Below are 27,154 nucleotides of genomic sequence, written 5' to 3' on the forward strand. Positions count from 1 at the left end.
TGCTTGACGAGAGATGGAGACGGAGTGGGAAGGAAGGGTACGATGGAAGGGAAGAGGCTAAGGTGATGTTAGGACGCCAGTGGAAGTTGAGTCCCTCGACTTTATAAGAATAACATCTTAACGACAGAAGCTTCTGAGGTTGGCTGATATGATTCTACATATTAGTAGCAGTCAGTCAGACTTCCATTGAGGGTTGAAGGTTAAGGAAAGTTACGAATAGTAAACCTGCATGGATGTGCCTTCACACACACACACACACACACACACACACACACACACGACTCGGAAACTAGGGTCGACGGCAGGAGTTCCTCTCTCGCCGCGTCCAATTTGCTGGTTGCTTGACTCCCTCGTATATCCGGGTAGAGCCATCCTCTCGCACAATTGGCCATTTTTAAGACATTCATTCTTAATCTTCATCTTTCAGGGGGAAGCAAAAGATCCGGATCTTTGGGAGGGCGAGACAATGCTATACCCCATGGTGTCAGGATTTTTTTCCTCTCCTCAACGGAGAGCGAAAGAGCCAGATCTGAACGGTTCTGTTATCACCATCTGTGTTGTTCTAGCAGAGATGTTAAGCAGTTGAATGTGAGATATCTTTATAGAGATTTGACGATTTAAACGAAGTAGCTTTTCCTTCTTTCTCATTCTGTATCTGTCTCTCGTTCTTTTTCCTCTTCAGCTCCTGCTGTGTACATATATATATATATATATATATATATATATATATATATATATATATATATATATATATATATATATATATATATATAATGTGAATGTTGGGGTGAAGAGGGTGGTGAGAGTAAGTGAGCTTGGGAAGGAGACTTGTGTGAGGAAGTACCAGGAGAGACTGAGTACAGAATGGAAAAAGGTGAGAACAATGGAAGTAAGGGGAGTGGGGGAGGAATGGGGTGTATTTAGGGAATCAGTGATGGATTGCGCAAAAGATGCTTGTGGCATGAGAAGAGTGGGAGGTGGGTTGATTAGAAAGGGTAGTGAGTGGTGGGATGAAGAAGTAAGAGTATTAGTGAAAGAGAAGAGAGAGGCATTTGGACGATTTTTGCAGGGAAAAAATGAAATTGAGTGGGAGATGTATAAAAGAAAGAGACAGGAGGTCAAGAGAAAGGTGCAAGAGGTGAAAAAAAGGGCAAATGAGAGTTGGGGTGATAGAGTATCATTAAATTTTAGGGAGAATAAAAAGATGTTCTGGAAGGAGGTAAATAAAGTGCGTAAGACAAGGGAGCAAATGGGAACTTCAGTGAAGGGCGCAAATGGGGAGGTGATAACAAGTAGTGGTGATGTGAGAAGGAGATGGAGTGAGTATTTTGAAGGTTTGTTGAATGTGTTTGATGATAGAGTGGCAGATATAGGGTGTTTTGGTCGAGGTGGTGTGCAAAGTGAGAGGGTTAGGGAAAATGATTTGGTAAACAGAGAAGAGGTAGTAAAAGCTTTGCGGAAGATGAAAGCCGGCAAGGCAGCAGGTTTGGATGGTATTGCAGTGGAATTTATTAAAAAAGGGGGTGACTGTATTATTGACTGGTTGGTAAGGTTATTTAATGTACGTATGACTCATGGTGAGGTGCCTGAGGATTGGCGGAATGCGTGCATAGTGCCATTGTACAAAGGCAAAGGGGATAAGAGTGAGTGCTCAAATTACAGAGGTATAAGTTTGTTGAGTATTCCTGGTAAATTATATGGGAGGGTATTGATTGAGAGGGTGAAGGAATGTACAGAGCATCAGATTGGGGAAGAGCAGTGTGGTTTCAGAAGAAGTGGTAGAGGATGTGTGGATCAGGTGTTTGCTTTGAAGAATGTATGTGAGAAATACTTAGAAAAGCAAATGGATTTGTATGTAGCATTTATGGATCTGGAGAAGGCATATGATAGAGTTGATAGAGATGCTCTGTGGAAGGTATTAAGAATATATGGTGTGGGAGGCAAGTTGTTAGAAGCAGTGAAAAGTTTTTATCGAGGGTGTAAGGCATGTGTACGTGTAGGAAGAGAGGAAAGTGATTGGTTCTCAGTGAATGTAGGTTTGCGGCAGGGGTATGTGATGTCTCCATGGTTGTTTAATTTGTTTATGGATGGGGTTGTTAGGGAGGTAAATGCAAGAATTTTGGAAAGAGGGGCAAGTATGAAGTCTGTTGGGGATGAGAGAGCTTGGGAAGTGAGTCAGTTGTTGTTCGCTGATGATACAGCGCTGGTTGCTGATTCATGTGAGAAACTGCAGAAGCTGGTGACTAAGTTTGGTAAAGTGTGTGAAAGAAGAAAGTTAAGAGTAAATGTGAATAAGAGCAAGGTTATTAGGTGCAGTAGGGTTGAGGGTCAAGTCAATTGGGAGGTAAGTTTGAATGGAGCAAAACTGGAGGAAGTAAAGTGTTTTAGATATCTGGAGTGGATCTGGCAGCGGATGGAACCATGGAAGCGTAAGTGGATCATAGGGTGGGGGAGGGGGCGAAAATCCTGGGAGCCTTGAAGAATGTGTGGAAGTCGAGAACATTATCTCGGAAAGCAAAAATGGGTATGTTTGAAGGAATAGTGGTTCCAACAATGTTGTATGGTTGCGAGGCGTGGGCTATGGATAGAGTTGTGCGCAGGAGGATGGATGTGCTGGAAATGAGATGTTTGAGGACAATGTGTGGTGTGAGGTGGTTTGATCGAGTAAGTAACGTAAGGGTAAGAGAGATGTGTGGAAATAAAAAGAGCATGGCTGAGAGAGCAGAAGAGGGTGTTTTGAAATGGTTTGGGCACATGGAGAGAATGAGTGAGGAAAGATTGACCAAGAGGATATATGTGTCGGAGGTGGAGGGAACGAGGAGAAGTGGGAGACCAAATTGGAGGTGGAAAGATGGAGTGAAAAAGATTTTGTGTGATCGGGGCCTGAACATGCAGGAGGGTGAAAGGAGGGCAAGGAATAGAGTGAATTGGATCGATGTGGTATACCGGGGTTGACGTGCTGTCAGTGGATTGAATCAGGGTATGTGAAGCGTCTGGAATAAACCATGGAAAGCTGTGTAGGTATGTATATTTGCGTGTGTGGACGTATGTATATACATGTGTATGGGGGTGGGTTGGGCCATTTCTTTCGTCTGTTTCCTTGCGCTACCTTGCAAACGCGGGGACAGCGACAAAGCAAAAAAAAAAGAAAAAAAATATATTTATATATATATATATATATATATATATATATATATATATATATATATATATATATATATATATATATATATATATATAAATATATTGCGGCTTTTGTAGCCTTAATGTATTATACCTTTTATAACTTTTCTTAATTTCGGCTCCTTCAAATTGAAAGAGATGATTGGTAATAGGAAATTGTAAATACAGGACACAAACCGTTTTTAGTGTATTGGTTGAGAGATGAGCCTGAAAATCTGATTTAACTTTTGTTAAAAAAAATCTTTGTTTGGACTTTGAAGACATGCAAAACGAGAGACACAATATACTTCTTTTTCGTGGATATGGTTTCCAGACTGGAATATTGTCATGTGCGAGCATTTTGCTTTGTGGGAAGATAAATTGATGAATGAGAAAACGTATAGAAAGCGTTCAGGTCCTGCGGTCACGCGGTTGGAAATAAAAATTAATTGGGAATATCTGTCATGAATGATTTCTCTCCGAATCCACAATCGTAAACACGTGAAAAATATATTGGAAGAAGAGGATTTTGTCCTCAACCTGAGCCTGAAAGTGATACCCTCGTCTCGTGATTGATATTGGAAAATTGCGTAGTTACGCCAGTGAAGGTAATAAAATGCCATCAGGAAAATAAGGAAAAGGATCGGTGACAAACGTCTGTCATCTCTGGTGTACCATCAAATTAATATCAGACAAGATTTATAACGAATCCATCTGTACAATCCACTTGGCTGGGGAGTATACCGTACTGGGTTGATTGTAGTGGTTGCTTACACCTGAGGGACTGAGGCTGGAGAACAACTTACTCGATCAAGGAAAAGCAGAGTGACAGCTTGATCTTGGAGTCTCCTATGGTGTTGCAGAACCCCTCAACCTGAGATGAAGCTAGCGAGTGACGCAAGCTTAGTGTCACGGCTCAAGTCGGAGTTTCAAGTGTTTATAACAGCGGTTGTATTCAGACTGTGAGATTGTATTACAACTCAAGTTTGTTTGATAAATACTTTAATATACTTCTCGGAAAATGTTTGGTGGTAAAATCTTATGTAAAGCATTATGAGTATACTGTGGATTACGTAGTTTTAGTTCCTTTTATACGTTGGTTCAGGCGTTTTACAGAAGACTAGAAATGAAAAGCTTCGTTTGAGAAGTTGAACTGTGTACAGTATTCCTGGGAACTTCAGTCCCCCCCTATACAGCTCATCCGGCTTATCTACCTACGTGCGTGGTTTTGATATGTCAAGTACTCCAGGTCACCCGCTAAGGAGAGATCCTCCACGATCATAAATAGATTTTACATTTCAATCCACTTCAAAGGTTAGCCTCGTCGCGCCCTCAAAAGCCGCGTGCCCACTCATCCTCTCATCACGCCAGCCTCAGCCACACCACAAGCCCTTCCTTCTGCAGTACAGTCTCTCAACAGCCGTCACTCGTCTTTCTACGTGTAGTCTCAAGTTATTCCATATACTAAAGCCCCTTACACCCGCATCACACCAAGATCTACATATTATTACAGACAGACAGACACACGCTGGTCTTTTATCAAGGGATAGCCTTTTTTCTATATGTGTTGATGATTCGTGATTCTCTCTATGTGAAGATTCAGTTTTCTTATCATTATCTCCCGTGTTTATTCCAAGGGAACGTTAAAGAATCGTGCAGTTGTTGTTGATGACACTGTAGTTCCCGTGTATCACTGGGAATAATGTCAGCTTCATGGTTGTGTTAAGCAGTTGGGCTTTGCTAAGATTCCTGTATCTTAGGTTATATGTTTATGAGAAAACTAGTTTATTCAGGGAAATTATATCCGACGACAAATTTCTGTTTAGGGGCAAGAAAAGTATTGGAGTAAGGTGTAAAAGGAAGCAGAGAGAGAGAGAGAGAGAGAGAGAGAGAGAGAGAGAGAGAGAGAGAGAGAGAGAGAGAGAGAGAGAGAGATTCCTGTACAAATGCTCTCGTAAATGACCATGGTTACTGATGGCAGTGGACCATGAAGTGGATGCGAGTTCAGCCCTGGACAGTAATGGTTACCACGGTAATCGCCTTCACGAGGGACATTACCTACATTTCCCCCCTTTCGTCTCCTTCTCTTCTTTCATCGCTGTTTACAAAAGTTACGTTTCCTTCCGGTCATACGTCATCAGCTGAGTTTTAAACCTCCGCATCCTGCACATTCTTCGTCCCTGATTTTCTCTTCAGCTTTGAAATGTTTTGCGCTCTCGAACGGCTTAAACATGAGGTGACGAGCCATGAGCACGGCGGCACGAGCCTCGAGTACGACTGTGCAGTCCTTGGCTATAATGATGATGATGAGGACGACCCGGCGTTTGACCTGATCCTTAAGGGAGAGAGGGGTCAAAGGTAAGGCCATTATATCCTAGGGTCATACCATTAACCGTCGTGCTTAAGGATCGTGCTGTTGTGTTCGAACGGTTGATTAGCCTTTCTCGAACTAAGTGTCTCCTCCTCAGCACACACACACACACACACACACACACACACACACACACACACACACACACACACAGTTCATGGCGTGTCTTCGCATCCTTTTAAAGCCAAAAAGTAGAGCAAATTTATTTTTCAATATGTTCTGGTCATGATATAACCACCCCCTCATATTCTTCCAGTCTGAGGCAGGAAGAGACGCTTTTAACATACGGGAATAATTTTCTGTTTGGAACCTCCTCAGCGAAATGGGGGAGGGAGGGGGGGGGGAGGGGTTGGATTTGATACAGAGAAATGCTGAAGAGTAATTTCCAGAGCTTACGCTCGGACGTCGTCCATAGGGAAGCCTCTCCATGAGCAGGAAGAGCCACGTAGTAGGAATGTATGTGATCTTATCCTTAACTTCCGAAGGTGTTAAGAATTTCTCTGGTTGGTTAATGGACGATAGCTTGGACTGCCGTAATGACCCTGGCAGTAGATAGGTAACAAGCAACCAAATCAGCAGTCTATTTGTTACCAATCGAGTCTTGTTATTTTCCGCCGCTCAGGATCTGTTCTCGTGAGAACTGCCTTTTGTTATCAAAGTTGTAGCTCTCCCGATGGGAACTGGTCCCACGGTAAGTTGGCAAGGTTCAGTTTTATATGTTATTGACGCGGTTCCTCCGTCCATCTGCCAGTCTTGACTTGGTCGTTCTCTCCATCTGTCTGTCTTGTTATGTACGTTCCTTCCATCTCCCAGTTTTCTGCTCGTCCATCCAAGTATTTGCACTTTTCCTGTACCATTCCATCACTGTAGCCCTCCTCTATCACGTCCAGGCAGGGAGTGTACATGGTGTTCCCCTGGTTGCTGGATGGTGTTGAGTGAGTGTTAGGTGCGCGCTGGTGTTCGCAAACCTGTCGGTTGTTGAGGTTAGGCGAGGCGAGGCGAGTGATGCTGCTTGTGTGGTGAAGCCCTGGTGATGGTTGTGGTGATAAGGAGTTGTATCGTAGGTCTTTTCCCATCAAAGTTGTTATCTCCGCCTGAATTTCATACGATATCTAATTCCTTTGAACTTTCCATTTTCACAGAATACCCCGTCTACCATTTCTTTAATGCTAATGTGACCTCCTTATCTCCATAGACCATAAAATAAGTTGAAATTAATGACATTTCTTTGTATTTTTCTCCTCTGTAGCTTTCCCTAAGTCATTGATCGTCTGGTTGCTGTGCTCTCCATTACCTCCTAAAAATGTTAATAATGAGTGTAATGTTGTCTTTCATTCCTTACACGTAGACACATCAAATGGTATCTTTTTCCCTTTACAGATTTGTATACTATAGTATCTTCCTCTCCCTGCACATACTTTTGCAGATATATACATGTCAGAGTATCTTTCTCTCCTTGTAGAATTGCATATAACTATATCTTTCCTTGCAAGTTTGTAGATATTTATCTAATGATACTTTAATATCTTTTTCCTCTTACAGGTTTGCGTGTGATACTATCTTTCTCTCCTTGAAGACATGTATGTAATAGCATCTTTTTTCCTCTCTTCTTGCATATGTCTGTGTAACAGTAACTTTCTCTCCTTGCAGGTATATAATATGGAGGGAGCGGCTGTGGGAGGGGCGGGACGCGGTGGGTGTTGGAGAGGTGGTGAGTGGTGCTTGTATGTGGCAGTGTTTACCTCACTCAGGCCCTGGGGGAAGAAGACTGTGGGTGGCGCTGGTTTGGAAGAGTGTGTCTTGTGGTACTCTGTGTGTGTGTGTGTGTGTGTGTGTGTGTTTTGTGTGGCGTGGTGTGTTTTAGGCGAAGGTGAGGACTTAGCGTTGTGGGTAGTGATGAGGGCGTGGTGTTGTGGGTAGTGGTGAGGGCGTGGCCTTGTGGGTAGTGGCGAGGGCGTGGCCTTGTGGATAGTGATGAGGGCGTGGTGTTGTGGTTAGTGATGAGGGCGTGGCGTTGTGGGTCGTGATGAGGGCGTGGTGTTGTGACTCAATGTTTGTTGAGATTATGTGACACGCGGTGTTGCAGAGGGTAATGTTGCAGGAGCGTGGTGTTGCACTGCATGTTAAGAAACTCCTTCCAAGTCACATAAGATGATGTCATTAGTTTTCCAAACTCTGCTCTCTCTCTCTCTCTCTCTCTCTCTCTCTCTCTCTCTCTCTCTCAGGAATATATATATATATATATATATATATATATATATATATATATATATATATATATATATATATATATATATATATATATTGGAAGGGATCACAATTTTGGGCGTGATCAAGATATTCCTATGAGTCCACGGGGAAAATGAAACACGATAAGTTCCCAAGTGCACTTTCGTGTAATAATCACATCATCAGAGGGGAGACAAGAGAGAAATATAAGTCAGTTGGTACACAACGAAGAGACGTAGCTAGGACGCCATTTGTCAAACATGTGAGTCTAATCATTTGTTTACCAAATGGCGCCCCAGCTACGTCTCTTCGTTGTATATCAACCGACTGCCACATTTCTTTCTTGCATCTCCCCCGACGATGTGACCATTCCACGAAATGGGTGTGTTTGAGGAAATAGTGGTTCCAACAATGTTATATGATTGCGAGGCATGTGCTATAGATAGGGTTGTGCGGAGGAGGGTGGATGTGATGGAAATGAAATGTGTGAGGACAATATGTGGTGTGAGGTGGTTCGATCGAGTAAGTAATGAAAGGGTAAGAAAGATGTGTGGTAATAAAATGAGTGTGGCGGAGAGAGCAGAAGAGGGTGTAGTGATATTGTTTGGTCACATGGAGAGAATGAGCGAGAAAAGATTGACAAAGAAGGTATATGTGTCAGAGGTGGAGGGAACGAGAAGTAGAAGACCAAATTGGAGGTGGAAGGATGGAGTGAAAAAGATTTTGAGCGTCGGGGCCTGAACATACAGGAGTGTGAAAGGCGTGCAAGGAATAGAGTGAATTGGAACGATGTGGTATACCGGGGTCGACGTACTGTCAATGGATTAAACCAGGGCATGTGAAGCGTCAGGGGTAAATGTATTACACGTGACAGCTAGAGCCTGAGTGTGAAAGAATGTGACCTTTGTTGTCTTTTCTTAGCGCTACCTCGCGTGCGCGTAGGGGGGTGGGGGGTATGCTTTTTCATGTGTGGCGGAGTGGCGGCGGGAATGGATAAAGGCAGCATGTATGAATATGTACATGTGTATGTATGTGTATGTCTGTGTATGTATACGTATGTATACGTTGAAATGTATAGGTATGTATATGCGCGTGTGTGGGCGTTTATGTATATGCATGTGTATGTGGGTGGGTTGGGCCATTCTTTCGTCTGTTTCCTTGCGCTACCTTGCTGACGCGGGAAACAACGACTTAGTATAATAAGTAAATATATATATATATATATATATATATATATATATATATATATATATATATATATATATATATATATATATATATGATGGAATACTTGAACTGCAAGTATGCTGATTATGGAAATGAATAAGTCTTGATTATAGCAATGTAAATTGGTGGAAAGTCCTTGATATGGGAGAGGTTGATATGTTGTTGAACTTAAGGTTGAGTCGAAGATTTGCAAACAGTAAACTCACCAAAGGAAGACAGAAGACAAAGCGGTAGTACGCAGAGGGTCACGCTTGTTGAACAAAGAATTGGTGAACTTATTTGTTGAAGGATGAATGAAAAACGATATCCATGAAGATGACACGTTTATGATTGTCTTCAGAAGGAACATAGAAATCAGAAGAGGGTCATGGGTTATAGTTGTGTAAAGAGGGTTGTAGAGATTGTAAAATGAACAACCTGCTGAGTACAGCCTTCAGGTCAATATAGAAAGTAGGGAACATCTCAGATGTGCCAAAATCATATACTTTTTTTCTACCTGTCGTGGACGCAGAGGAAGATATACCGATATTAAAGAAAACTAATGTCGTCGAAAACCTACTACCTATCCCTCAAAATTACTCTCAAGCAGGTCGGCAGCCGATGGTGATCCGTCACCTAGGGTTTTGGAAGTAGTGAGTCGTGAGTGAGTTTCCAGCTGGTGAGACAGTAAACCATTACCAGACGGGGGAGACGTACTCGAGGTAAGGATTAGGAAACGAGATTAAGCAACATGTAGAAAATGACGTTCATTAGTAGTCTTACTTCAGATCTCAGGGGAACATGATGGAAACTGATACTAAGAATGATCCAACGGATTTTTAGTAGAAAGGATGGATATGATAGAATGACACCTCTCTCTCTCTCTCTCTCTCTCTCTCTCTCTCTCTCTCTCTCTCTCTCTTCTTTCTCAGACACCTCAGTGTTAGGGGAAAACATCCTTGTAGATGTATTTCCTCAAACATTTCCGATACTGGGCGTTTTAAAGTGGAGACACCCTGAGTGGTCAGGCTACGCACACACATAACCTGGAGTTGTTTGTGTTCAGTGCTGCGTGGCGCCGCGGTGCACTCCACCCTCCTGCGGCAGAGGCGAGGCAGGCCCAGACCCCGCCAGGAAATACTGGGAAGTCCAGGCATACATATTAGGCGCCCTCTGTCCCTACTGCAAATAGGGGAGATAGGAAAGGGAATCATGTAACCAGACCCACCCCTCCCATTCGTCTGTCTGTACCCTAGGGAGGTGTCGGGGAGGGGAAATTAGGAGTGGGGTGATAAAAGAATTGGTGGTTCATTTGTTCATTTAACTTTTATAAAGGAGTCAACATCGGATGAGGGGAAAGAATCAGCATTTCTTCGTTTCCCTCATCTCCAGATGATTGTGCCTTTGCAACTGAGGAGATCCAACACACATTAAAGTCGTGCTTCATACTCCCGGTTCCCAGAACCTGGGCCTTGTTGACACTGTGGAAAGAGTTTCATTCGGAAGATAAAGAATATATGGAACCTCAGGAAGCAATGGATGAGTATTGGATGACGATGATAACATTTGTTTGCTGAGGTTGTTATGGAGGAGAACCGGATGATTCATTCTCCTGAGTCACATGGTTTGACGTAAGAACATTGCTGCTCCTCCCGAGCAAACTGTGATACAGTAGTAAACTCCGTCACTACGATTACAGTTCTGTTCTTTACCAGGAGATACACGATTCTTTCACGTCTTACATGGTGGATCCCAGACAGTCTTCAAATGCCTTTATTTTTGATTGTGTGTATCCGGTTTTTACGATGCATGTATACCTCACAGTCATTTTGGAGGCTTCCATCTCCCTCCACAGTTTCATCTGATTGGAAGTTGTATTTTTGCTCCCCTGATCAGTCAGGCTGCTTGAATTCGTAGTCCAAGGCTTACATACTCTAAACCACCTGACTGGTTTGATGCGCTTTGTAGAATTAGTGTCAGATTTTAAAGCTTTTCAGTGGTCGTTTATGATGTTTCTGACACTGGTAGATAAAGAATTCAGCTGCTTTCTCTAATGGTATTTTGGTGATGAAATATAGCAAAGTCTCTCACGCCTGTCATGCCAATACGGAATGATTTTTGTTGTGAACACGGGACCATTCCTCACAGGTTAAATCGTTATTCATACATCGCCAACTGTGCTCTAAGTCTAGAGAATGGGGCGTGTGTTATGTCAGAGGCTCTTCGTAGTTTTGACTGCTGTAATGTGAATGGAATTTGCTTATTTCTCAAATCGACAGTTTCTTTCATCGTGCAGGGTGGTGTTGGCACACAACAGTATTACAGTGATCAAAGTATGGGTGCTTTGAATAGCCTTATTACCGGTTTTCCTTCTCTCGTCTTATAGCTTTGCAGAATGTAGCTTGCTGTCATCTTTGAAGTGGCTACTGTTTGATCTCTTATATTCGCCACAAGGAGATTCCTGTATAATTATAGTCAACTCATGGTCATTGGAATTTGTTGTTTTATTTCCAGACCTGATGAAAGATTGATTGTATTTGTATAAGGCTTTGCTCCCTCAGCCATAATGAAATTACAACGCATCCATCGTACTAGGAAAATATAGGGTCTGTGTACTTTATAAATGTTGACCTATGTATGTCAATAGGACAGGTTTGCTGTAACTGATTATGTTTATGACTGAGGGAACGTTCAGCATTGTGACTACTTTCCTCATTAGGAAGAGGTTAGATAAAAGTTTTGGGATATCGTATCATTATAGTATCATTTTCGTCGGCTATAGTCAGCAGTTTGATTCATTTATCGTAATATGATTTTATAACCCACAGACAACTGTAACACATGAGTTGTTCTGGGGTGAGCCAGTGCGACGTATTCTTGGGTTGGCTCCGCCGACGTGGGAGAGCGACGGTCGTCGAGGGCAACTAGGAGGGCTCCAGCCGGTAGGAGGATCTCGACCATTGTTTCCTGATACCCTAAAGAGGATTAAGGCCCTCGGAGTGACTCGGTCGACCCCATCCGGAGAGGAACGGAGTCGCAGGAGCCTATTGTCTCGTCTCCCAAACCCGGGATGGGGGGGGGGGGGTTGAGTGGCTTGAACTTCTGTATCATCTTGTTTTTTTCTTTCTTCCGACTCTTGAGGGAGGACCCCAGAGAACTTACAAACCATCGGCATTATAAGACGACTCATAAGCCAGAGAGAGAGAGAGAGAGAGAGAGAGAGAGAGAGAGAGAGAGAGAGAGAGAGAGAGAGAGGGAGGAGAGAGAGGGGAGGTTAACCATCGGGTAGCCATCTTCTCTTGCAAAAGCATATTTGTGATGTGAAGAAGTGTTGCCTCACATTTGATACTAATGCAATATCGAATATTTTACTCGTTATGATAATTCTCTGGAGCGCTATGTTGTCTTCAGAAACCTTCATACTGATCTTAACCTCTTACGTAGAACATTGTCACCGTTGAGTACAATGACTTCAGTCATCGTAGTCGAGGCTTGTCATCGTATTCAGGGGGGTAAGCATCGTGCTCAAGGCAATAAGTTATCGTGCTCAAACGATTAAATCGTCATTCTCAAAGGGAATAAGTTTTTATACCCCGGGAGCTAAGTCGACCTTCTCAAGGGGTTAAGTCGTCGTGCTCAAGGGTTTAAGGAATCGTACCCAAGTCGTCGTTTCAAGGGGTTAACGTCTCGTGCTCAAAGGGGTCGGGTTGTCGTACTTATATAGTTACTCGTCTTAGGATGTTAATTACCAGTGGGAAGAATTCATGGCGGTGTTCTTTTAGGCGTCGCGTGTGTTCAGGGAAGGTGTGTGACTTCCCTCTTTATGTGACCCCGAGCGTTGACCCTGGGGGAGTACGGGACGTGTGAGGCTCAGCATCGTTGCCGAGCTGTGGGCTGGTAAGGTCAACGAACTGATTGTTCAGTAATCGAAAGGACCCAGGGGTCAGTATGCAGAAGACCCAGTGGTGTGTATCAGTAGGACCCAGGGGTCTGTATGGAAAGGACCCATTGGTCTTTTCCGAAAGGATTCAATGGTCTCTTTGGAAGATATGCAGTGGCCTTTTGCTCTTGGCATTCCTTTGCATTTTGTGGGTAGATAGTGTAAGAATGTAGTTGTTCTGTGGGTTGACAGTGTCTATCATGTAATGTTTCCAGAGGCTCGTTTCTTCTTCCACATCTTGCTCTGGAATGATGTTGCATTTTAGATCATTCAGGCTCTTCGAGAACGTAGCCAGCAGGCATACGTATACATTATATCCTTCGTACACATAGATGTTAAAACAATTCTGGACCCCAAATGTTTTTATTTTTGTCGTTGTGTTTATGGCATTTCATTCCGGTAAGTGATATGGTATTTTACTAAGTCTTCTATGTCTGTCATTCCACTATTGCATGATTGTATTTTCATTGGAGGTTGATGACCTGGATTTCCTATCTGTAAATTGTTATTTCTTTCTCCCGGTAGAGTCGAATACCTTTTATCCTTTACTTATATCTCATTTTTTTAAACGAATTTTAAGTTTTCTCTGTAGTTAGTCATTTGCTGTGAGCGTCGATGGATCAACCTTTCCTTATCAACAGCGGTGTTTCTCAAAGTTCTGTTCTCACTCTTACCTTCTCTGCCTCTTCTGTAATAAAAACTTGATTCTGCCCAGTTCACAAACGTCCGTCCCTTCAGAGGAGGTTGATCCCTCCCAGTGTGGTGCACTGTTCACACATCCTTGCTGCTCCTCTGCCACCTCCAGTCTCGGCAGAGATTAGCCAGAAGCAGTTCGTCTCAACAGCTCGTACTCTTTCTCTCCTAAATTTGAACCGTCCCCTTTCTTTCCACTACACTCTCTCTCTCTCTCTCTCTCTCTCTCTCTCTCTCTCTCTCTCTCTCTCTCTCTCTCTCTCTCTCTCTCTCTCTCTCTCTCTTATATATTATTTTGGCATTTGCTCGTGAGAGTTGGATGTTGTCACACACCATCCAAGGAGAGGACTGGATAATCCACGTGTTCTTCCCTTCTACAGTTAGACCGTGGAACTCTTTGCCACCCTCTGGTTTGCTTCATAACGTCTCGACTTTTGTCTGTCTTCCTCTATGACGACAGGTTCGTCCTTTACTTTAGGAAGAGTTAAACATTTTCCTCGCCACCTTGATACTGTCACCAGTCCTTGTGCTTGTTACCTCGTCGCAGAAATCTTTTTTTTAAGATACTCTTCCTCTTCTCCCGTATGACCCATTTCAAGCGATTTAATTACCTCCCATAGTCAATGTGTGTATTTCTTCTTTGTAGATCGTTCAACTTTGATCATGTATCACCCTGATAGACCTATGGCTTCTTGAGGAAGCCTTACGTGACGGTCTGCAGCAAACGTGAATAATTTTGAAAGTTTCTCTTCACAACTGAATAACGAGGAGTGTACGGGGGAGGGGAGGAGGACTACAGCAAGTCCCCATCGCCTCGTTACCTGGTTCAGCGTCAGACTTCTCCATCACCACCTTCTGCTCTGCCGATGGTGGAGTGTGCGAGAGAATTCAGGGAGTAACCGTCACATCGATGCAGTTGTGAGTGATCGAAGTGGCTTAGTTCGTACGTGGTACTCCCACGGGCGACACTATCATAGAAATGGGTGGGGTAGTGTAAAAGGTAATCAAGTAAGGCGCGGCGGAGTGGTTTTTGAAGACGTGGGTAAGGGGAAGCTAGGGGGTCACCTGGTGTGACGGATGAAGCCCCTGAGACTCCCGTCACCTCATTGGTGCTGCACGACGCCCGCAGCGCCAATATACCGACCTGTTTGCGCCGCCCGAGTTTTATTGTGAGGAGCTGCACATCACAGGCGCCGCTCTCCACTGTAGTCGTCCGCTTCACGTCCAGGTCGAGATGGGGGGGATCGGCAGGGGGAATCAGGCCTTCTTAAAATACCTATTTTTTCCCTCCCTCCCTCTTACACCTACCTTTCACCACCCTCCTTCTCTCTCTCTCTCTCTCTCTCTCTCTCTCTCTCTCTCTCTCTCTCTCTCTCTCTCTCTCCTCTCTCCTCTCTCCCACCCTCCCTCCTTCTCTTTCTCTCCCTACAATTAATCTATTCCATGGGAAAATCTAGTCCTAAGGGCGCAGTTGGCCCCTTTTCTTCTGTTCCTGCTGGGTCTTACACTGCTGGCCGAACCCTTCACAAGTTCATCTGTTCTCACATGGGGTTAGTTGGTCGTATGTATTTTTTTCTTGGTGTATTTAATTTGCATTTAGTAATCGGGTAATAAAAAAGGGGGAAAACTTGGGTAATTGTATGAAAATGAAATTGTGTTCGGCGTCTTCGGCGACACGTATTACCATACTAATAGTGAGGGTGTATGGGAGGGAGATAGGGAAGGAGGGAGGGAGGGAGAGTGATTGAGAAACGAGATGGAAGGTAACGTGGTGAGGTGGAGCCTAGGCAGAGGCTTTACAAGGCCAGAATGAATCACTGGAATTATCTTCATGACAGAGGCGCGCCGTATGGCTGAGTGGATGGGAGATGGGCGGCTGTGGTAATGGTCGGCTCTGGTACGTGTGTGTGTGTGTGTGTGTGTGTGTGTGTGTGTGTGAGTGTGTATGTGTATTTGTGTGTGTGTGTGTGTATGTGTGTGTGTGTGTGTATGTGTGTGTGTGTGTGTATGTGTGTGTGTGTGTGTGTGTCACCATTAGTACATCCCCTGTGTGCTGCTGCGTCTGTGGACAGGTAATCATATATCTTCTGTTGATGGCTTTTGTGCAGTGCCATCTTAGGTTATCCCCAGGTAGGAAGGTGACGCATCTCACAAGGCGTTTGATCTCGTCTGGCACACAGATACACACACACACACACACACACACACACACACACACACACACACACACACACACATACACACATACAGGGCCCTGGCTGCTGCAGTCATGATCTTTCAATAGATAGGCTATTTCGAGGGTACTGGCTTGAGGCGTATGACAACCTGGTCTGGCATATTTTGTTGCTCTCTGATCATGTTTTCATACAGGTAAGTCTTCTAGATATCTATTGACATAGACCAAAAATGTACAATTCTGTGTAAATATTTTTTAAATTTATAGACATCTTTTTCGTGCAAGCAAGCGCTGAATAACCATTACATTCTAAAGATTCCACATATTCCGCAAAATTAACTTAACCTGATCTTTCCTTTTGGGTCGTGGATTCCAAGATTATTTTCACTTTGATGTTCAGTGGATTGTATGTTTACGTAAAGTCGTCCTTGATCACCACGCCAGTAAGGCATTATTTTAAGTGGCGTAGATTGAAGGTAACTCCTTTCAGGATTCTCCAAGTGTATGTATATTGTAGCGCGTACCTTCCTTGTACCGGTCGTGAGAAATGTATGAATATCAAGTCTTCCTCTGGGTTCTGTTGATGCAAAACTTTCATTCACTTGAAAACTGAGATTCAGATCTACAGTGCAGATGTACTGGACGTGTGAACTTTATAGGTTTAGTGGTGTGTGTTGGTCAGGCTTGGCACCATCAGTGATAGCGACAGTGACTGTGTATTCCTATCTGTGCCCGTGCCAGTGCTGGTCACTGCAGTTGCGTGCAGTGCCAGACTCTGGGGGGCACGAACCGATAAACTCACTCCTCGAGGCTTAACCTGAATTAACTATAAATCTTGGGGGGGGGGGGGGGATGGTTAGTTCTTGCCGGGGTGGGCAGCCGTGGGTGGATGGGTTTCGCGTGACTTGGTCCCTGACGCTGGCCCCCGGAGGTAGATCTTAGATTCCCCCCCCCCCCCCCCCCACGTGCCCTTATTAAAGGCTGACCCAACGGTAAATCTCCGACCAGCAACAAATTGAGAACTTACCCGTTGCTAATTAGCATCCATCACGGCCCAGACCTCAAATTTCTTTCAATAAAGCTCAATATATTAAGGTAATATCAGAGAGGTTCTGCTTTACGGGTTGATGGTGCGGGGTGAGGTGGGGTTGTTCCAAGGGAGGCCACCACCTCACTCTCCCCCCAAGCCTCACCTCCCCGGTGCCGGCAGCTGCCAGCTTGGATATCACTATATCTGCCCAGGACCCTGTCATATCTGGACCACCTCACCAGAGCATTATTCCTGCAGCAGCTAGTGCTTCTGCACTGATGATATGCTAAAGAGGAAGGCAAGGAAAACGCTTTCATGATTATATTTTTTCTCATTATGTATAAGTTGACAGCAAGTCTCCGTTTGTAAGTTATATAGGGATAGGGAGGAAAGAATACCAAAAGCGTATCTCTTGAGTGTCGTAAAAGGCAACCACGAGTGGCGTCAAACATACCTAGTGGTTTGATCGAGTAAGTAATGAAAGGGTAAGAGAGATGTGTGGAAATAAAAAGAGCGTGGTTGAGAGAGCGGTAAACTATGAATAAAACTAAAAAGAAAGAAAGAAAGAGAGAGAGAATATATATATATATATATATATATATATATATATATATATATATATATATATATATATATATATATATATATATATACATGTACAGAGCATCAGATTGGGGAAGAGCAGTGTGGTTTCAGAAGTGGTAGAGGATGTGTGGATCAGGTGTTTGCTTTGAAGAATGTATGTGAGAAATACTTAGAAAAGCAAATGGATTTGTATGTAGCATTTATGGATCTGGAGAAGGCATATGATAGAGTTGATAGAGATGCTCTGTGGAAGGTATTAAGAATATATGGTGTGGGAGGAAAGTTGTTAGAAGCAGTGAAAAGTTTTTATCGAGGATGTAAGGCATGTGTACGTGTAGGAAGAGAGGAAAGTGATTGGTTCTCAGTGAATGTAGGTTTGCGGCAGGGGTGTGTGATGTCTCCATGGTTGTTTAATTTGTTTATGGATGGGGTTGTTAGGGAGGTAAATGCAAGAGTTTTGGAAAGAGGGGCAAGTATGAAGTCTGTTGGGGATGAGAGAGCTTGGGAAGTGAGTCAGTTGTTGTTCGCTGTTGATACAGCGCTGGTGGCTGATTCATGTGAGAAACTGCAGAAGCTGGTGACTGAGTTTGGTAAAGTGTGTGGAAGAAGAAAGTTAAGAGTAAATGTGAATAAGAGCAAGGTTATTAGGTACAGTAGGGTTGAGGGTCAAGTCAATTGGGAGGTGAGTTTGAATGGAGAAAAACTGGAGGAAGTGAAGTGTTTTAGATATCTGGGAGTGGATCTGGCAGCGGATGGAACCATGGAAGCGGAAGTGGATCATAGGGTGGGGGAGGGGGCGAAAATTCTGGGGGCCTTGAAGAATGTGTGGAAGTCGAGAACATTATCTCGGAAAGCAAAAATGGGTATGTTTGAAGGAATAATGGTTCCAACAATGTTGTATGGTTGTGAGGCGTGGGCTATGGATAGAGTTGTGCGCAGGAGGATGGATGTGCTGGAAATGAGATGTTTGAGGACAATGTGTGGTGTGAGGTGGTTTGATCGAGTGAGTAACGTAAGGGTAAGAGAGATGTGTGGAAATAAAAAGAGCGTGGTTGAGAGAGCAGAAGAGGGTGTTTTGAAGTGGTTTGGGCACATGGTGAGAATGAGTGAGGAAAGATTGACCAAGAGGATATATGTGTCGGAGGTGGAGGGAACGAGGAGAAGAGGGAGACCAAATTGGAGGTGGAAAGATGGAGTGAAAAAGATTTTGTGTGATCGGGGCCTGAACATGCAGGAGGGTGAAAGGAGGGCAAGGAATAGAGTGAATTGGAGCGATGTGGTATACCGGGTTTGACGTGTTGTCAGTGGATTGAATCAAGGCATGTGAAGCGTCTGGGGTAAACCATGGAAAGCTGTGTAGGTATGTATATATGCGTGTGTGGACGTATGTATATACATGTGTATGGGGGGGGGGGGGGGTTGGGCCATTTCTTTCGTCTGTTTCCTTGCGCTACCTCGCAAACGCGGGAGACAGCAACAAAGTATAATAGATATAAATAAATATATATATATATTTTTTTTTTCAAACTATTCGCCATTTCCCGCATTAGCGAGGTAGCGTTAAGAACAGAGGACTGGGTCTTTGAGGGAATACCCCCACCCGGCCCAATTCTCTGTTCCTTCTTTTGGAAAATTAAAAAAAAACCGAGAGGGGAGGATTTCCAGCCCCCCGCTCCCTCCCCTTTTAGTCGCCTTCTACGACACGCAGGGAATACGTGGGAAGTATTCTTAATCCCCTATCCCCAGGGATATATATATATATATATATATATATATATATATATATATATATATATATATATATATATATATATATATATATATATATCTTTCAAACTATTCGCCATTTCCCGCGTTAGCGAGGTAGCGTTAAGAGCAGAGGACTGGGCCTTTGAGGGAATATCCTCACCTGGCCCCCTTCTCTGTTCCTTCTTTTGGAAAATTAAAAAAAAATAATGAGAGGGGAGGATTTCCAGCCCCACGCTCCATCCCCTTTTAGTCGCCTTCTACGACACGCAGGGAATACGTGGGAAGTATTCTTTCTCCCCTGTCCCCAGGGATAATATATATATATATATATATATATATATATATATATATATATATATATATATATATATATATATATATATATATATGTATGTATGTATGTATAAATGTGTGTTAACGGACTCCGGCTTACCTTACCCTGCTCCTCCGCAGAGCGCAGCAAAGGAACAACAGAGACTCGCCATAAAATCGTTTCTAGAGTCAGTTATGTATAGTTGTCTTTTATTTTCCTAATTCACTTAATCTGGTGATTCAGTTATTTATATCCATGTGCTTCCTTAATTGCTAGATGGAATATGGAAACTCATCATCCTGTAATTTCCACTGCGAATGGTTAGCTGTAGTTAAGATAATGATTCGACAGCGCAAGTGTAGAGGGTTGTCGGTAGAGCACTCTCTTGCCTCTTATAAGTCATGGATAAGCATGTGCTCGGCTGTCTACCGTCACCACCACACCACCACCACAGTCAACCGCCGAGGGCTACACCAACGCCTCATTCACAGCCGCCACAACCAGCATTAGAATGACCACCAGTACCACAACAGTTGCCACTACCAACACTTAAACTGTGATGCAACATCTGTGTTTCTCAACAAAGGAGTTACTCTACCACAGCCACCATCAGTGCCACAACCACCACAAGTACCACAGCCACCATCAGTGCCACAACCACCACAAGTACCACAGCCACCATCAGTGCCACAACCACCACAAGTACCACAACCACCAACAAACAGTGCCACAACCACCACCACTACAACCATCACCATCACTGCCCCTCTACCACCACCAGTATCTCCAACAGTGCCACCATCACCTGCAAGTGTACAACTAAGCCCAAAAGAACATCCACACTCACTGCCACCACCACCAGTGCTGTCAACATCGCTGACACCACTATCATTATCTCTACCATCGCCACCGTCGATGCCACCATGCTTATTATGCAAATTTTCTCCCTAAGTTTTTCAGTAGTTTATAACGAAGTCTTTTTTCCTGTCTCTTTTTTTACACTTTGTACAGTTTGAGTTTAGGGTATTTATCTACCGTAACGTTGACGTGGAGGCACCAGATGATACCCATATGGGAAAGCCTCGGTAGCTGTGCTTACTGCGTCTTGCTTGTGTTGGGGAGGGAGGGAGGAACGCTGAAACAAGCCGGGGGTTGGTACAGGAGAGGTGTGTGGGAGGAGGGTCCAGATTATCTCGTGCGGGATTGAGTTGAGACGAAGTGATTGGATTGGTGGTGAGAGAGCAGCGGCGTGATGTGTTGGGCCAGGGACTGGGGGGAAGGGGGTATATGTGATTAGGAGAGAGCGAGAGATGGTCGACGTGTCTAAGTGGCCGTGATTACTCTGGCAGGACTCTGAACATGCCTTGCGCGGAAGGGGTTCGAAACTTGGGAGGTTTGACCATGGTGTTTACTGAAGGCTGCTGCCTCACGACCAAGGCCAGGGTCGCAGCCTGTGTTCGGGGGATCAACGATCAGATTCGTGTAAGACGCGGTACAGGAAAACAAGCTTCTCAAAAGGACTGAGTTCGAATGATTGATCGTAGGTTTGTGGGTTGAGAGCGTCTACCTCAGCTGTTTATTACTAATAAGATGGTAAAATTTGGGAATAAACAAAAGGGTGATGTAATACACTCACAGTTACAGTATAAAAGGTGTTAACGAACAGATAACATCACATGAGCCAGGTTTCTTCACAGTAAAGATCTCTGTTCCTTAAGGACCTTCACTTTGCACCTCTACTGTTTCTCAGACGGAGATTCAGACACGAAGGTCTCATTACCTCGAGATGATGCGTGACTTGGTATGAAATCTTGTTAGAAGAGGACGGTGACAAACCACAGTCAGAACCTGCTTGAGTATCCCAGAGAATTGTAAGAATATGCTATTCAATGGAGATGATATGTATTCAATGTACTCAGTACATTGCTGTGTATCTTCATGTCACAAAGGTTTACGTATATGTTATACAGTGGTGCTGCTGGATTAGAGTCTGGTAGGGGTCGATTCTCATGGTAAAAGAAAGGCAACTGTTACTTTCCACACCTTTATTACATGGACAGGTACAAAGTCTTCAACAGCATGATGATGCTCCGTCCTCTCAATACACGGATGTCTAGTGGGGGGAGGCTGGTATGTCCACCAAAGTCCCTCACTCTGCGCGCTACACACATTGATAAACCTTACGATATTTAGGCGACTCACAAATACAGAACACTGTAACAGGGTATATTTCAGGACGTACATCACAAGGGTCAAAGCGAGTTTTATAACAACTGGTATTGTGTGTGTGTGTGTGTGTGTGTGTGTGTGTGTGTGTGTGTGTGTGTGTATTTTCGGTTGCAAGCTGTGGAGGATTTGTTTCCAGGGAATGTTATTACGTGATGCTGACATCCGGTCTGACCTGGGTTATATGGGTTTTCTTTTTTTCTTTTTTTTCGTGAATGATGCAGTTAAGAGCATCAGACTGTGCCTGTGGATAACACACGTGAAAAATAAATAGACTTCACCGGCTGTAAAACAAGAAACATATGCTACTGTCGTGAGTGCAAACACAGGAGAAGCAAGCAGGCCACTACCTACCTAGTAGTTGATCATTATCAGTAATATACAAGAAGAACTGTACACTTAGTATTTACAGACAACCACACACCCCTGACGCAACCTATATGTTATTGTACACATCTCGTAATTCGCTCACGCAGACACACACAGGCTCAGATTGATTAATATTTTAAGTCCTGCATTTATACACACACATTTACATCCACGTCGTCAAGTGCTAAAGACTAAATGATATTATTGTCATGAGAGTCTCAACAGCAACAGCAACATTCGTCGTGCTAAAAGACTTATCGGTGTTCGGGACGAGCCATGTGGTGTCAGGCCGGTGGCAGAAAGAGAGTGACTCTCCTCTGAGAGCTTGTGATCTGCCTCATGCCGCACACCCCTCACAAAGCGACGGCCCAGAGACCCTGCCAGCAGATACAGTCTTGAGCTCAGCAGGCGGCCAGGTTAAGTGGGCCTGAAGGAGGAAGACCCTCACGGTTAAACATGCAGTAGACCGGAGGAGGTCAATCAGCGGTCGAGTCTTGGTTTATACACATGGCTAGGGAGAAACCGGTGTCGCCGCTCCTTCCTGTCACGAGACGTTCTACTGAACGGGCATGCCTCCCGAAGACATTCTCCTGAAGGGACATGCCTCCTGAGAACGTTCTGCTGAAACGGCATGCCTCCTGAGAACGTTCTGTTGATGGGGCATGCCCCCGAGGACGTTCTCCTCCCCAAAATGTTCTGTTGAAGGAGGATGTTCCCCCAGAAATGTTCTGCTGAAGGCGGAAGCCCCCCAGTTACGTACTGCTGAAGGTGGATGCCTCGAGGACGTTCTGCTGAAGGGGCATGCCCTCCGAAGACGTTCTCTTGAAGAAGCAGGCCCACGGCGACGTTTAGAGAAGTTGCATGTCCCTTGAGGACGTCTGTATGAAAGGGCATGTCCCCTGAGGACATTCTGCTGTGGGCGTAAGCCAACCCCCCCCCCCTCCCTTGCTCCAAGTATGTGCAGCAGAAGGTGCATGCCTCGAGGACGTTCTGCTGGAGGTACATTCCTCAAAGACATTCTGCTGACGGTTCATAACCCCCGAGGAAGTTCTACTTAAGGTGATTACTTCCGTGTCACGTTCCTCATAACACTGTTCATGGGTTAGACTTGCTTGGGGGGTTCTTGTAGGCCTCAGAGGTGAGGAGCTTCTTATAAGCTGGTTCGCTGTTAATTGCCCTCACTAACCAGTAAGACAGAAGGTGAGTAGCTGACGCCTGACTCGTGTTTTCTAATGTACTAACATCGCATCACTGGCAACATTGATATACTGTTTAGAAGAACTCAGAACATTTAAGATCTTTACGTTTTCGATGATAACTTAACTGAAATTGCTTCCGGCGAAGTTGCTTGGTCAGGAATCATGAACTTGGAAGCAGGGAGGTGAGGCAGTGGGATGTGGCTAGTGGCTCAAGGACCATTAGCTACCACAAGGGTGGCCAGGACTGCCAGCAAGGCCATGGTAGGATCGGAGGAGGATGGCTCACCACTGTGATCGTTGACTACTACTTCTCGCTGAGACGTAGTACTCAGCGAGTCGCTTTTGGGCTTTTCGGGTCCTACCATGGACATCTTCGGCGGCTCGGGTGTTGTAGACGTTGTGGAAGTGGTGGTAGTGCTGGTGGTAGTCGTGGTCGTGGTGGACTTGTAGAGCACAGTGGTCTGCTCTGGGATGTCCAGCTCTGTGTTGTTATGTATGAAGTACGGGGCGGAGTACTCGGCCCGCAGCAGCACCAACCGCTGGTCCATGTGTAGGCCCTCGATGACTCGAGAGGTCTGGCTCCCGTCCTCGTATATGGCAGTCAGAGTGCCAAAGTACGGGGCCTCTGTCTTACGAACTGTTCCTATCAGCTTCACCCTGACGCCCGTGCCTGGAGGCAGGTCATACTCCAGAAGCTCTTGATGCATGCTGTCTAGCTCGTTCTGCACTCCCCACACCAGCTTCCTCTCCTCCGACCCTGGTGAGGGAGACACAACGGTGGCAGGCAACCCGGTATACGTGCCCTTGATGCGTCCCCAGTACGCCAGCTGCCGTACTTCCACTTCACTGTCCTCTACCACATGCTGGCGCGATGGGCCAGGGTTCAGCAGCTTGGCCTCGGCTTGAACAATGTCCTCGTGTGTCTTGGACATACGGCTGGTGTCCAGAGTGATGGCCCGAAGGTCATAGAGCTTGGGTTCGTCCTCAACCAGAACCATGGCGGTGTCCACACGTTCTACTTTCGCCCCCGCTACTAGGTGGGCGCGTCGTTCCCTGGGTGCCAAGAACCCAGCCTGGGGAAAGCCGTCCTCACCCTCATGCACCGCTAGGAAGCGTCGGGCTTGTGCTGCCACAGCGTTGTGCGGTGGCGCCAGGTATCGGTCCCACTTTTCGTACCTGACTTTCGCCGAGCCGTTGACTGAGATGAGAATCTCGAAATTGTCCTCGATGTGCAGGACGGAGCCAAGGAAGGGCACTATGCAGGTGCCGGCGTGCATGGCCCCGGCCAACCAAGTGCTGTGCCTCTCGGCGCGACACCACACTGTCGCGGGGTCATCCTCAGTCACCAGCACTGCGTGGGGTGGGAGGGCACCCCCATTACCAGGTATCCAGGCCAGAGTGGAGGACGTAATCGTGCTGCCTCCCTCTCTACGGATCTTGGCCATTTCCAGGCTGGCTAGGGCGCCTCCCAAAGCCGCCGCTACCATACACACCCTGGAATGAAAACAGCATGGGTCACTTGACAAGTGTCGCGTTTATAGTAGTGTAAATATATACACAGTCAACAGAATCTAGTGTACATATACATATTTTTAACGTCCAAACATGGAAAAAGGAAACACGAGATACTGAGCGCTTTTGTGTATTAACACATCCTGAGATGTGTTAATACACGAAAGCGCTCAGGATCCCGTGTTTCCTTTTCCATGTGGTTTTTTCAGCATTTATATAATAACGTGTCTGTTGTGATAATAAAGATGTGTTTGTAAGTAAAGAGGAAAAAGTGGATGGAATGAAGAATTGACTGATGGAAAAAGGATTTGCCCAGAGAAAATGAATCACTCAGAACATAGCAGTGAGTGGGGAGGCAGTGGAGAATAAGTACATAAACAGTTTAAATGAAGATCTTTGACAATGAATGATGCTTTGAGGAAAACACAAGAATTGTTGGAAAGGGATAGCAATTTCAAAACTGAGGGTGTGGTGGGGAAGGATGGGAGGTGAAGGGAAAAAAAGAGCATTTTGAGAAAGATGGAAAGAACACTTAAAAATCAGGTAGGGATGAAGACGTTAAAAGATTTGTAACACGGTGGAAATTATCCAAGCATCGATATTACTGAGAAATATTGATATTTGATACCTTTGGAATCTGTGATAACGTCTAGTAACTCATGCAAGGAAATGACCTAACTGAATTATCCCCTTCTTGTGTTACAGAATATACGTTGTGGTTTATGCCATCACTGTTTCAGTAGAGCAAATGCACAGATCCTTCCATGTTAGTGGCGGAGATTTACGACATTAAATCCGATGGGGGTGCAGCGTGTGACCCTTTAGGGTCAGACGGCGTAGGTCATGCCAGGTCAACATAGATTCATATCAACGCAGGGTTAATGAAAGGGCTGACCCGAACCGTGTTTTTATATGTTGCTGAGTTACATCTCGTGCGCACGCACACGAACATGCATACAGATGTGCATCGACGTTTACACGTACGCAGCCCGTACTTATAAACAAGGAGTGATGGAAAGTTGTGGCGAAGCATATGATGGTTAGTAAGGAAATGCTATAGGAGTGACAGGAGAAAGTAATGTTGTTCAGACACAGCTCGAGTAATGAGGACAGTCCAACTGGGACGACTAGAGAAAGATTAGAGAGAGAGGAGGATCCTTTACCTCTGGCAGTGTTGATCAAGAACGTCGCATTGTAAACACAGGGGATGCCAGCAACGGGACCATGAAGGGCGCCGTTCAGCCTGGGCTGGTAAATGATAGCGTACCTACACTCTTGATAACCCTGGCTAGCGTAAATAATCCTCCTCAGACCTCATGCTGTGTCCCACACGTCCCTCCACCTCCCTCCACGGCTGATCATGGAGGGGTAAGAGGAAGGCGTGCATGCAAGAGTGTGGATGTCGAGGAGGGAAAATCAAGAAGAGATGAGGGGAACATGCAGGTATGGGCAAGTTTGGTCGTCATGTTGACAACCTTGCTGGACTTGTTTGTCTTGCTTCCGCCCTCCACCAGACGTGGTCTGACGAAAGTCGCAGTCCGAGCAGTGTGTGGTGTGGCTGACGTGTAGAAAGTAAGTAGTGGGTTGATGTAGGCGGAATAGGAAGGGGAAGAGGGAGAGGAGGTGTACAGGAAGGGGATGAGTTACTGAGTAGGTGGAGGAAGGAATCAAGTAGTGAGGCAAATTTGAGTTAATAAGGGTGGCTGAGGGAGCGGGTGGAAGGGTGGGTCTTAAGCCATATAAGGGGTAGGTAAGTGGATGGTGTGGTGGCTCTCTCAGGTACAGATCTTGAGTAATGATTCTCCCCGAGATATGTTGCACAGGGGTAAACGTCTCCCATACTCCCTCAGATATGACGCCATAGCAGGAGAGAGAGAGAGAGAGAGAGAGAGAGAGAGAGAGAGAGAGAGAGAGAGAGAGAGAGAGAGAGAGAGAGAGACTATTTTTGTCTCATAATGGAAGAGTTAAGAGATAAGCAGTAGAGAGCGAGTAGGATGTGCCAACTCGGATACCTACGTTGAAGGTGCTCTCAAGAGGCGAGAGTTAGAGAAGAGAGATGGATGGCGGTACGAAATTACCTTTGCTTACGTCAGCCATGCCAAAGGTTATCTCACGCATTTACATAGGAAAGGTAATCAGTAACATAGCTCACGCTCTCTTAGTTGCATAAATCAAGATTACCGTAGTCTGGGTAACAAATTAGAATGGTTGTAGCCATCCATAGCCGTCGAGGAGGACAGGGGACGCTACGCGACGCACTGGTATTAGGACTACTCACGTCTCCTCCTCCTCCTGTGAACCCGGCTGACCGTCATCACAGCTGGCTGGCTGGCTAGATGGTGTGGTTAGTGTGGACATGTAGAGCCAGACTTCTGATACGTATTGACGCCCGAC

The 27,154-nt window shown here is 45.1% G+C and overlaps 2 protein-coding genes across 2 annotated transcripts in view; one reads left to right on the plus strand and one right to left on the minus strand.

Moving 5' to 3' along the window:
* Miga (mitoguardin) overlaps window positions 1-27,154 on the plus strand; it is a 487,611-nt gene that overhangs the window by 117,503 nt on the left and 342,954 nt on the right. The gene's annotated exons all lie outside the window — the stretch shown is intronic.
* The window catches only part of uzip (beta-pore-forming protein unzipped), a 67,458-nt gene continuing 61,788 nt past the window's right edge, over window positions 21,485-27,154 (minus strand). Inside the window, exon 2 of the mRNA XM_071685974.1 lies at window positions 21,485-24,742. Within this exon, the coding sequence (XP_071542075.1) occupies window positions 23,458-24,742 (1,285 nt within the window). The 3' untranslated portion in view covers window positions 21,485-23,457. The remainder of the gene's footprint in view (window positions 24,743-27,154) is intronic.

This window comes from Panulirus ornatus, chromosome 41, assembly GCF_036320965.1.
Source record: "Panulirus ornatus isolate Po-2019 chromosome 41, ASM3632096v1, whole genome shotgun sequence".
Classification (NCBI taxonomy): domain Eukaryota; kingdom Metazoa; phylum Arthropoda; class Malacostraca; order Decapoda; family Palinuridae; genus Panulirus; species Panulirus ornatus.